Source organism: Oncorhynchus nerka, linkage group LG13 (assembly GCF_034236695.1).
Source record: "Oncorhynchus nerka isolate Pitt River linkage group LG13, Oner_Uvic_2.0, whole genome shotgun sequence".
NCBI classification, from domain to species: Eukaryota; Metazoa; Chordata; class Actinopteri; order Salmoniformes; family Salmonidae; genus Oncorhynchus; species Oncorhynchus nerka.
Window position 1 is genome coordinate 27411233 of NC_088408.1, and position 13216 is coordinate 27424448.

General features: G+C 41.8%; 1 protein-coding gene across 2 annotated transcripts; it reads left to right on the top strand.

Annotated features, from left to right (window-relative positions):
• Nucleotides 1-1880: 1880 nt before the first annotated feature.
• LOC115140468 (syntaxin-11-like) lies at nt 1881-6380 on the top strand. 2 transcript variants are annotated; one of them, XM_029678797.2, is made up of 2 exons: nt 1881-2013; nt 4839-6380. In XM_029678797.2, exons 1-2 carry the CDS (start codon nt 2004-2006, stop codon nt 5753-5755), a joined length of 927 nt encoding a protein of 308 aa, XP_029534657.1. In that variant the 5' UTR covers nt 1881-2003; the 3' UTR covers nt 5756-6380. The 2 variants fall into 2 exon arrangements, with proteins under 2 accessions (XP_029534657.1, XP_029534656.1); XM_029678796.2 differs by lacking the exon at nt 1881-2013 and adding an exon at nt 2101-2264 and having other exon boundaries at nt 4839-6379.
• The last annotated feature ends 6836 nt before the right edge of the window (nt 6381-13216 follow it).

A 13216-nucleotide genomic window follows, 5' to 3' on the forward strand; every position in this document is an offset into this window, starting at 1 on the left:
TAAATAGTTGCAAAATGTTAAATCCCTCTGCTCAGATTGCAAGGTGTGTGATGTTGCAGTGTACAACAGACACTGTCCTTTCTCTCCTACACAAACAGGTTCTTAGGCTGTCCCCATAGGATAACCCTTTTTGGTTCCAGGTAGAAAGAACCCTTTTTGGTTCTATGTAGAGTGGAACCCTCTGGAGAAAGAGTTCTTCATGGAACCAAAAAGGGATCTTCAAAGGGTTCTCCTTTGGGGACAGTTAGAGAACCTTTTTAGGTAGCACCTTCTTTTCTAAGAGTATCTGAATGAACAGTGCCTCAAGTATGTTGACAGAATCATTATATTTGTCAAACATGACTGGCGTTTAGCCTATATATATGTAATTAAAAGTCTCATTAATGTTTGTCTACATTTTCATGCACCTCCCTCATGTTAGCTTGGTCTGGATATGACAGGCTGTAGCCAATACGCATAGGCTATAACCAACTCTTTGACATGTAGGCTAATTATTTATGTACATTTACATACACTTACTTTTTAAATAAGAGATGGTGCTCTTATTTACAATGACGGCCTACTCTGGCCAAACTCTAACCCGGACGATGCTGGGCCAATTGTGCTCTGCCCTATGAGACTCCCAATCCCAGCCGGTTGTGATACAGCCTGGAATTGAACCAGGGTCTCTAGTGACACATCTAGAACTGAGATGCAGTGCCTTAGACCGCTGCGGCACTCAGGAGACCATATCCTTACTTACAAGCCCTTAATCAACAATGCAGTTTTAAGAAACTTAATTGCTGTGATGAAGAAAATGCTGTAACAATTAACGACAAAACTACATCACCCTCAGAAAAATATCAGAATCAGACAACAGAATAGCTACTTAACAGAACAGCTACTGCTTTTCAAATCAATTTAATTGGCTATTTTGGTTAATGGCCTTGGTGCCCTGGCAGATGGCCTTGGTGCCCTGGCAGATGGCCTTGGTGCCCTGGCGGTTTGGGCAACTCTTGAGTGCCAAATGACCTTGCCCCTAAAATCACGAAATTCCAGCAGTGGCCCAGGGACCCCAATCATACATTTTTTTAATGTTTCCACATGTCCTGACTTATCATCAGGTGAATGATAATGGCAAGGAGAAATAATCAACATTTAAAATGAATAGATTTGGTAGGTCGTTTTTCATTATTTTGACCTCCCCACATTACAATTGGAAGAGGAAGTGTAAACTCTAATATAGCCTATTATCTATAAAGGTAATTCCAAAGTCCAAACACATTTAAGCAACAACAACAAAAATGAAAAAGAGCAGCTGTTTTGCTGGTTAAACAAAGGTTAGCAAAAATGTATGTCCTAGTCAAGAAAGCTTACCAGCCGCACTGGTATTCTATTTATTCACTGGTGCATTTTGGATTTAACCAGGCAAGTCAGTTAAGAACACATTCCTATTTACAATGACGACCTTTTTCACCATCTCAGCTCGGGGATCCGGTCTTGCAACCTTTCGGTGATTGGCCCAACGCTCTAACCACTAGGCTACCTGTAGGCCAAGTGTAATATTAGGTGTTGAGAAATAAAGTTGACATCATTATAAAGAAGACATTCTCCTTTTTATACTGTAGGTAGCCTATGTAATTCAAAATGTATTTATTATGTTGTTGCTAGCGATATTCATTAAAACATTGGGGGGAGGGAAATCAACTTTTTTTGTGGACCCCCTACAGTACAGGTCGAACACTCCTGCTGAAGCCTGAAAACCCGGTTTTCGGATGTTGTGGCAAGAACATCATATTTTTAGTCAGGTTGTGACGCAATGCTCTGGACAGCTGTGCAGTTTCCGACAAAAACTTCTACTTTCACTCGCCCCCAAAGCGTACATAGTCTGCCTCACTGATGCCAATCTAACCCAAACTAAACCACTCCTCCCAGTTCCGATATCTTTTATTATTCAAACTGAGCTGGAAACCTGCTAGACCACCAGGGATTCTGGGATCTGGATTCTGGGATCTGGATTGGGCATGTCTGCAGGTAAATAGGCTTCACTGTCCCCTTTCACCTGATGTTTCAAACTAACTCATCTTCATTCCAGAGTCACATGGTGGTTTAGTGCTAAAGTTAGCCATGCTACGCCTAGGTGGGAGCATTGTTCTACACCGCCGTCAGTCAACACAAATCATCCTGAAGTCGCACTGAAGTCGGATAGGATGTTGCGGCATTACGGGGGGCCTGAGTTGGAATGAAAACGTGTTATATTGGTAGCCTACATCATAACAGAACAGGTATGGTGCTCTGCCCTTCAAAGCTTTTGTTTGTCAGGTGAAAAATGATCAAACTGGTTTAGATGACATTCAGACTTCATTGCTGTGATGGAGAAAATGCTGTAACAATGAAGGATAAAACTATAACACCCTCAGAAAAATATCAGAATCAGACAATATATCACAATCTTATTTGTTGGAATCAAGAGGGAATTCCTTTTGGGATTTCTAATAGCAAATAAACATTCAACATCTTTATTTGATCAATATCTTGATGACAATAATATCTCTCAATTCTCGAGACCTGAGAAGACACTACTGCCTCTTTTGTCAATCTGATGAGGTAAAACACATTTTTAGATTAGCCCATAAATCGGATAATAACCAACTCTGTAAAGAACTTGTTTGGTGAGAAACGCCACCCACAACTATTCTCTGGTTAAGACGTGTGAATGCTGCTGGGTATGTCAGACCAGAAGGAGTTTCAGTATCAAGGACTCTTTTCTAAAACAGGTATGACAACTTCACGGTCTCTGCGTGTTTATTTTTTTTATTAAAACGTTTCTTAATTGATCAGAGTTTAGGATAAATCTTTATTTTGATATTCATTTATTTAATCTCTCCTGGCCATAAGGGATGACAGATGTAGCTGTACCAATGATTTAGACCGTTTGGAATTTTATGGAGAGCTTCTCTCGCTCCGACCAATGAATGAATGCGATCATGCGCAGCTGGCAAAAATAATTGCTGTCCTTTATGAAATGACAATGTTCATGTAAAAATGACCAAATAGACTGACCGTTTAAAGCAAAACTAACAAAACTATTTCTTATGGTGAACCTGAACAATCTAAATCAAATCTGAATGATTCCAAACCCCAATCAGAAGTTGGATGTGAGTTGCGTCCACTCCAGGTGGCTACACAACTCCCTCCGGTAAAACGCCTTCTACAGCGCATTTGGTGACAATAAATATCACAGCAAATTACATTGGTTGTCGCTCAACTAATAAAGTCTATAATTTGACATTGTGAAAGCCATTTTACAAGCATCTGAATGCTGATGTAGGAATAGCCTATTAGAACAATTAGAACAGGGATATGCCTACCTCTCGTTGGCACGAGAAACTGTGTATGCGCCCAGGTGTTATCTGATAGTAATATGCAGCTACATGCATAACAGTTTGAACTGAAGGAGAGGAGCTTCAATTCAGTCATAACAGATAAGAGGTATTTTTCGAAATAAACAATATGAGGAAAAACACCTGTAATGTTTGAATCTGTTTTCTGACCGATTCATGCTTAATTTGGATTAGTTTAGGATTCATCACTCCAGAGAACCGTTTCCACTGCTCCAGAGTCCAATGGCTGCAAGCTTTACACCACTCCAGCCAACACATGGCATTGTGTATGGTGATCTTAGGCTTGTGTGTGGCTGCTCGGCCATGGGAACCCGACGAAGCTCCCGACAAACAGTTATTGTGCTGATGTCCCTTCCATAGGCTGTTTGAAACTCGGTAGTGAGTGTTGCAACTGAGGACACCATTTTTCGCGCTACGCACTTCAGCACTCGGCGGTCCTGTTCTGTGAGCTTGTGTGACCTACCACTTCGCAACTGAGCCGTTGTTGCTCCTAGACGTTTTCACTTCACAATAACAGCACTTACAGTTGACCGGGGCAGCTCTAGCAGGGAAGAAATTTGATGAACTGACTTGTTGGAAAGATGGCATCCTATGACAATGGCACATTGAAAGTCACTGATCTCTTCTGTAAGGTCATTCTACTGCCAATGTTTGTCTATGGAGATCGCATGTCGGTGTGCTCAAACGGGTGTGGCTGAAATAACCGAATTCACTAATTTCAAGGGGTGTCAATGTAGTGTATGTATTTAGGCTGCTGTCTGTCTGTTTTGAAAACATTAAGAACACTTTCCTAATAATGAGTTGGACCCTCCCTTTTGCTTTCAAAACAGTCTCAATTCATCAGAGCATGGACTCTAATGTGTGTGAAAAGCATTCCATAGGGATGCTGCCCATGTTGACTCCAATGCTTCCCACAGTTGTGTCAAGTTGGCTGGATGTCCATTGTGTGGTGGACCATTCTTGATACACACAGGAAACTGTTGAGTGTGAAAAACCCAGCAGCGTTGCAGTTCTTGACAGAAACCAGTGCGTCTGGTACCTACTACCATACCCCATACCCAGTTTCTTAAAGTCTTTTGACTTTCCCATTCACCCTCTGAATGGCACACATACACAATCCATATCTCAATTGTCTTATGGCTTAAAAATCCTTCTTTAACCTGCCTCCTCCACTTCATCTACACTGATTGAACTGGATTTAATAAGTGACATCAATAAGGGATCATAGCTTTCGCCTGGATTCACCTGGTCAGTCTATGTCATGGAAAGGGCAGGTGTTCTTAATGTTTTGTACACTCAGTGTAAATGTGATGATGTTGATAGGTTTATCTCTAACAGCTTTGCTATCACCCAGTCATGGTGAACAGCCAGGACCACCAGCAATAGTTTTTTTGTGTGTGAGTGATCATGTCTACACCTCTATCACCTCCTCCCCCTCTCCTTCTCTCGCCCCAGACCCAGCCATGAGGGACCGTCTGAGCCACATGCAGGAGCTGTCCCAGTCCAACGGCCATGTGGAGCAGATGGACTATGCCGAGTCCGGGGAGTCCGTCTCCGGGGACTCCATCAATGTGGACCTGGAGGAGGAGCTCCCTCACCAGGCTGTGGTGTGGGACAATACCCCTGAACTGGAGGAGGTCTTCTCCCAGTCCCAGCAGGTCCACCGTGAGGTCCAGCTTATCCGCCTCGAGGTCAAACGCCTACGTGAGCAGAACTCACGCGTGCTCCAGGGCACCACTAGGATGTCAGTCGTTAAGAGAGACTCCAACGCCATCGCAGCTGACATTAAGGCCCGTGCTGAGGGTGTGCTGACGTGCCTCAAGGACATGGACTCCGCAGTGCGGGAGCTGGAGGCAGCTCATGGCTCCAATGCCGCCGTGACTCGCATCGCCAGGACCCAGTACGCCTGCCTGAGCAACAGCTTCCGTGATGCCATGTTCGACTACAATGAGACAGAGATGAGCCACAGGGAGAGTTGCAAAGCCCACATTCAGAGGCAGATGGAGATTGTGGGGCGGGAGGTGACTGGTGAGGAGGTGGAGGAGATGATCGAGACAGGCCAGTGGAATGTCTTCAATGAGAACATCCTGTCAGAGGGCAAGACAGCGCGCTCGGCGCTCAACCAGATCGAGAGCCGCCACCGAGAGCTGCTGGACCTGGAGAGCAGGATCCAGAGCATCCATGAGATCTTCCTGGATGTGGCTCTGCTGGTGGAGGAGCAGGGCCCCATGATGAACACCATCCAGACCAATGTCCAGAAAACAGATGTGGCCATCCAGGAGGCACTGGTCAAAATCAGCAAGGCCAAGCGCCACAACAAGAACAACCCCTTCAAGAAGATGTTCTGCTGCTGCTTCCCCTGCGTCAAATGAGGCAGAGACTGAGGAAGAAGACTGGGCAGTGTTGTGGTACTCAGTCCGGTCTCAAGATGGTCTTGTCTCGGTGTCCAGTCTTGACTTGGTCGCGGACATTGAGGACTCATAATTTCTTCCTGAGACCAGCCGACACCAGCGGAGTAAAAAACTCATAATTATCCGCTTCCATTCAGCTAATTCATAGATTTTTTGTAGCCTTAGTTATCTATCATCTGTTAGAAAACAGTCAAATCTCGCTGAACCCTCCTATCAACTATACTAAATCAGAACCCTCCTGTCACCCACCCTTGGATACCAATGGCAATATATACTTTGGAAGAGTCTGTGAAATAATGATATTATTGCCTTTTTTAAATATGCTTTTCAGGCACTGAAGTACATCTAAATAAACATATATCAATGCCTTTCTAGAATAAGAAAAAACACAGTTATTTTCTGCTTTAGAAATGTTTGTTTTCTACCCTCCTATAGTTAATTCCCTCTACCCTTAACAGTATATAAACTGTGAGATAATAATGATTAAATTAAAGTGTACTTTGTTGTTGTTCTCTGTCTGAACATTAAATCCACAACTTTAAACGAGAATAAAATTAAGAATACTTTTTGTCAAGAGTATTTTGTACACAAGCACAATGTCACATTTAATTTGACTACCAGTCACAATATAGTTGACACAGAGTATGGTCTCTCTCTGTCTCTCAAATGCAATATACTTTAACACAATGAGTCTCACCGTAGCGCTGGTGCATTCTGGACTTCTAACCCCTTTTAAACATGTTTATTTTCTCTATGACCTCACAAGCTACACAAGAGGCGTTAGAAGCTAAGGGGTTATTCTACATAGATCATAGGAAATCCCAGGACATAGTATCTATAACACTGTAATAAGCTCACAAACTCCACACAGTTGTCACTGACTAGCTGGATATACATTTCCCTCTGAGCAAACCATTTCTGCACTTACAGCATTCATATAAATTCATTATGATCAGGTTTTTTCTTTGGCAGACTTAATTTTTTTGATTGACATTTGTCAATAAAACCTGTGAATGCAACTGTTTTTGTGAAATTGTTTTGTGCTATACTTCCAGCCCTGGTTGTCCTGAAAATGGTAGAACACTTAATTGTGAGGATAAATATAAGGATAATGAAAGTAAAATCAATGCAAAGCCCATTTTTGCTGGGGTCTCGGGACAGATACTGTAGGATTAATGGCATGAATGACAGGTCAATGTTGCTAAGTGATACACAAAAACAACAGCAACAACAATAAGAATAGTAGCTACTTGCTTTAATACTAAACCCAAATAATGTGCTGCAAACTATCACATCAGACCTTTCCCCAAAAGTATACAAAGCAACTATGCAGAGGTTGTTGATTCTGCTCTTCACAAGTCCTCATTGTCAGCCCTAGCTATGTAAACACAGTTCCCAAAAACAGCACTAGAGCTGTATTGGAAAACCCCTGTACATTTCTCTGTCTTTCTCTCTGTCACTCTCTCGATCTCTCTCTAAAATCCTATTTGCCCAAATAATGCATGACCATTACGCGTTGCCACAAAGATCTGAATTGACCAGCTAAACAGAGCGCCTTATCTTTACAGTTCAATACAATCACCATGATGTCCCCTATGTCCAAGACGCTATTTGAGATAGACGATAAGGATGCATGAATTACTCAAAAAATGAGAGCTTAACCCACCTAAGAAGAGGGTGTCAATAGCACAGAACCAAGATGCAACTGCTTTGAATATCACGGCCTGTCTGTGCAATTGACCTATTGGACATTTGCCTTTAGAACAAGTCATATCTAATAGGAATAATGACGGAATGATATATTTAATAAAAATGTATTACATAGACTGCTGCGCCACTACAGACCCGGGTTCAATCCCGGGCTGTATCACAACCGGCCGTGATCAGGAGTCCCATAGGGCCCCAGCGTCGTCCAGGTTTGGCCGGTGTAGGCCGTCATTGTAAATAAGAATTTGTTCTTAACTGACTTGCCTATTGAAATAAATACAAAATAATGACTGAGTATCACTCTCCATATTTTCAAGCATAATATATATATATATGCATGTGTATATGTAGCAGTAAGGTCCAGTAGGTAAAACGTCTGAGGTGATTTTCCCTCCAACAGCAGTGTGTTGGTTAGGATAAATAATCATTAACAGGGAATAGACTCACACTGAGCTGAGCTGGTGTTAAGAGAGAGGACAGCAGTGTCCAGGGCCACACACACGCGCACGCACACACAAACATCAACAGAAACACTTCACATCACTGCATGCTGAAGACTTCAGCTGGGCAGTCGTTTTAAACTATGGATTCTAACATTGATCTCACTGCAGTCAAACAGGCCTGGATCACACACATAGGCCTTTATTGTGGGTGTGTCCTTGTGTTTAATCACTGATGTTTGCTTAAATATGGCTAGGACGTTTGTCAGATTTTATAGAGATTTTGTGAGAATAAGATGGCCTGAGAGTGTAATACTTAAAACTTGTCTCATCGCACTCTAGCGACTCCTCAACTTTCAGCTTCATTAAATAGTAGCCGCAAAACACCAGTCTCAATGTCAACAGTGAAGAGGCGACTCCGGGATGCTGGCCTTCTAGGCAGAGTTGCAAAGAAAAAACCATATCTCAGACTGGCTAATAAAAAGAAAAGATTAAGATGGGCAAAAGAACACAGACACTGGACAGAGGAACTCTGCCTAGAAGGCCAGCATCCCGGAGTCGCCTCTTCACGGTTGACGTGGAGAGTGGGCTAACTGCCGGAATGGATATAACCACAGGCAAAGTCCTTGAGGAAAACCTGGTTCAGTCGGCTTTCCACAAGACAATGGGAGAAGAATTCACCCTTCAGCAAGACAATAACCTAAAACATAAGGCCAAATCTACACTGGAGTTGCTAACCAAGAAGACAGTGAATATTCCTGAGTGGCCTAGTTACAGTTTTGACTTAAATCTGCTTGATAATCTATGGCAAGACCTGAAAATGGTTGTCCGGCAATGATCAACAACCAATTTGACTGAATTTAATGAATGTAATTTCATTTAAGAATTTTGAAAAGAATAATGGGCAAATGTTGCACAATCCAGATGTGAAGAGCTCTTAGAGATATACCCAGAAAGATTCACAGCTGTAATCTCTGCCAAAGGTGCTTCTACAAAGTATTGACTCAGGGGTGTGAATACTTATATAAATTATATACTTCTGTATTTTCAGTCAATTTACAAAAATTTTGAAAAACATGTTTTCACTTCATTATTATGAGTTATTGTGTGTAGGTAGATGAGTGAAAAAGACAAAGTAAATGTAATCCATTTTGAATTCAGGGTGTAACACAACAAAATGTGGAATAAGTCAAGGAGTATGAATACTTTCTGTATGTGATCGTATACAGTAGCACCCCCCCCCCTCTGACCATCCGCTCAAGAAATAAACTGCTGAATTTAGATGGTGATCCCTGATATAGAGTATATGCACACAGACACACACCATCATCGTCATCATTCTCTGCTGCACTTTTTAAACAGAGGGAGGCACTGCAAGGCTCCATGTCAGTTTCATGCATTAGTTTCAAGACAAGTTGAGCGGTAGACGTAACATAGTAAATGTAGATCCGGGACACTTCAATTAGTATGATATGTTACGTTGAGTTTGGCATGTATTCATTTCTGGATGTCCATCATCCATTTTGTATGATATGTTAGGAATTACAATTTGCATATGTTACAAATTTGCAAAACGTATGATGTGTTATGAATTCCAATTTGTTGTAGCTAACATTAGCTTGAGCTATGTGGCTAACGTGAGCTAAGCTATGGGGTTAAGGTTAGGGGCTAGATTAAAGGGTTAAGGTTAGGGGAAGGGTTAGCTAACATACTAAGTAAATCAAATCAAAGTTTATTTGTCACGTGCGCCGAATACAACAGGTGTAGACCTTACAGTGAAAAGCTTACTTACAGGCTCTAACCAATAGTGCAAAAAAGGTGTTAGGTGAACAATAGGTAAGTAAATAAATTAAACAACAGTAAAAAGACAGGCTATATACAGTAGCAAGGCTATAAAATGCCTTCGGTAACCTTCTATCTTATGTAACCATAACAAACGTAACATATATGATACTAATTTGAGTGTCCTGGATATACATTTTACTATGTTACGTCTAGTCTATGAGACCAGGCTGCAACCAACCAACCAGGTCTCAGAGCATTTCGTATTATTCTGTACGTAAATCTGTGAAACTCCATTTACATTTGTTATGTTTCGTATGGTATGTATTAATTTGTGGATGTCTATCACCCGTTCCATATTATATTTTACGAATTACAATTCGTATTATATGTTACGAACTTTCAAAACATACAATATGGTACGAATTTGAAAAATGTATGATATGTTACGAATTCTAGCTAGGTGGATAATGTTAGCTAAGGAAAGGTCAGTTGTTCAAATGAATGTATTCAACTGAAATGCTCAGGGGAAGAATGACAGATTTTTACCTTGTCAGCTCTGGGATTCGATCGATGCTCCTACCCACCAGGCTACCTGCCACCCCTAGGTTAGGGGTTATGGGTTAGGGTTAGCTAAAGGGGCTCAAATAAGAGTTAGGGGAAGGGTTAGCTAAAAGGGTTACGGTTAGGGGAAGGGTTAGCTAACATGCTAAATACAGTAGTTGCAAAGTAGCTAAAAAGTAGTAAGTAGTTGAAAAGTTGCTAAATTGCTGAAGTTGTCCGTGATGTGATTTGAACTCGCAACCTTTGGGTTGCTAGGTGTTCGTTTTTGCCATCTTTTTCTTATGTAACCATATCAAACGTATCATATCAAACGAATTTGAGTGTCCTTGGATTTACATTTACTATGTTACGTCTAGTCTATGAGACCAGTCTGTGTGAGAAGGACAAGATCACTTGACAGGCATTGGCTAATAAGAATTGAGCTATCTGAGTGAGCCATGTGAGTGAGAGGTGCTTCGGATCGTGGTGATTGGCAGCCATACTTATTATATTCAGCCCAAGGGTACAACAGCCACTTTGGCCGCAAGGCATGGATTCTTTTACGGGGCATTACGGCCACACAAGGGGGCCGCTGGGAAATTCGAGGCCGGGTCCCTGGGCAAGTAAAGGCTGAAGACCCCTGTTCTAATTAATAGGCTATGTTAGAGTTTACACTTCCTCTTTCAATTATAATGTGGAGAGATCGAAGAAATTAAAAACTATCTACCAAATCTATTCATTTTAAAATGTTGATTACTTCTCATTATCATTCACCTGAATGCCGGTCCCTGGATCGCCGGTTTGCCCGGGCAAGGAAATGTTGAATACCCCCGCTCTATCATGATAAGTGTGTTTAGGTGTGTTGGCTGTGCCCATTAATTGCCCACAGCTGATCTTAATGAGTGCTTGTTTCCTATGAAATGGTGTCTGTTTGAATAGACTAAAACAGAGAAGAGGAAGCTAAAGGTTTAACACTCGCCGAAATCTGTCCAAAATAAGCCCAATGCGTTTCTCTGGCCTTATTTTGGACCTACACTTGTCGCCTGCCTTCCCGCCATTGGGACAGCAACTCCCATTGCTAGGCCGGAGACATGAGCATATCGTCATTATATACAGATGTCTGACTAAAATGAACAGCTTGGTATGCTTAAAAACATGGCATGCTACTCCATCCTGGTGGAGTACAGAAGATCATGCACTTGAATCTCACTGATGTCATGTCACAATAAAAAGGAAATGTGTTCTCATGATTACTGTCTAAGAAAATAAATGTCTATCTGTGCTTGGAGTTTAAAAAAGTTAACCCAAAATAACCTAGCAGTGTTATTGAAAGTTTTAAGGAATTTATTAAAAAATCTCCAAATAACCTAGAATTTCCATTCTCAGAGTGTTAATAAAACTTCCCAGGGAAACTTTCAAGGAACCAGAGTAAAACGTTCTCATAACCTCCCTGCAACCTAAAAAATAAACATTCCCAGAACAGGCTTAATGTTCACTTCTGTTCTCAGAACATAAAAATATGTCTTTGTTCAAAACATGTAGACCTAATGGTTTCATAATGAGCTGCATATCAGATTTAAGTTTGTATGTCATTTTGGTGTTCATTGTGCATGAATCCTCTTCAAAGTGGATATCTGCAGTTGCAACATACATTTTGGGACTTTTTAAAGAGGTTCTACGGTACTTTTATATACTTTTTAACCAGTAGTTCTGAAAGTGGTCCCAGAAAATTGCGTACTACGTCACATATATACAGATATGTGCACCAGATAATTGCGCGCTCTTCTCTCTCTCTCGCACTGCTATGTGCCTCTTGCTAGCTGTCACTCAAATGGCGAGGGGGTGAAGGGCATTGGCTAGATCTCGAATTGCTTGGGGGCTAGCCCACATGGAGGAAAATGGCAAAGCACATTGTCCAAAAAAACAGTCGCTTTCAAACTAGAGATTGTTGTCTAATTAGGGTAAAACAGTAATTCTACTCATAGATTATGCATGTATGAACTACAAATTGACACATCCAGCCCAAAGTGGAGGTTTAAAAAATACTTTGAAATCGGCAAAATTCCAGAACATGTCTTTAAGTAACTAATTTATTGCATCCTCGCTATATGAACCACGTTACAATTCAAACCAACTGGGTAACATTGACAGTAGTTACATTTCTCCAGCACCATCCCTAAGTTATTGATCAAAACAGTGTCTGGGTTATCGCTTTGTTATTGTTTGAACTGCAGATTGCCCTTTAATGTAGGCCTAGTTTGGGCACTTTTGTAGACTTCACCACACCAAAGGTTAAACTTTGCATCTCTCTCAAGTGAAAAGAGACTGTTTGGCCCTGTCCGGGGGTATCATCGGATGGGGCTACAGTGTCTCCTGACCCCTCCTGTCTCAGCCTCCAGTATTTATGCTGCAGTAGTTTATGTGTCGGGGGGCTAGGGTCAGTTTGTTATATTTGGAGTACTTCTCCTGTCTTACCCTGTGTGAATTTAAGTATGCTCTCTCTAATTCTCTCTTTCTTTCTCTCTCTCGGAGGACCTGAGCCCTAGGACCATGCCTCAGGACTACCTGGCATGATGACTCCTTGCTGTTCCCAGTCCACCTGGCTGTGCTGCTGCTCCAGTTTCAACTGTTCTGCCTGCGGCTATGGAACCCTGACCTGTTCACCGGACGTGCTACCTGTCCCAGACCTGCTGTTTTCAACTCTCTAGAGACAGCAGGACTGGTAGAGATACTTTTAATGATCGGCTATGAAAAGCAAACTGACATTTACTCCTGAGGTGCTGACTTGCTGCACCCTCGACAACTACTGTGATTATTATTATTTGACCATGCTGGTCATTTATGAACATTTGAACATCTTGGCCATGTTCTGTTATAATCTCCACCCGGCACAGCCAGAAGAGGACTGGCCACCCCTCATATCCTGGTTCCTCTCTAGGTTTCTTCCTAG

What these genes read in the sequence shown, in the direction of transcription:
- LOC115140468 (XM_029678796.2), top strand. Translation starts at nt 2,222, where the DNA reads ATGAAAACGTGTTATATTGGTAGCCTACATCATAACAGAACAG. An exon ending in CCTACATCATAACAGAACAG is followed by an intron (nt 2,265 to 4,838) that starts GTATGGTGCTCT and finishes CTCTCGCCCCAG; the next exon opens with ACCCAGCCATGAGGGACCGT.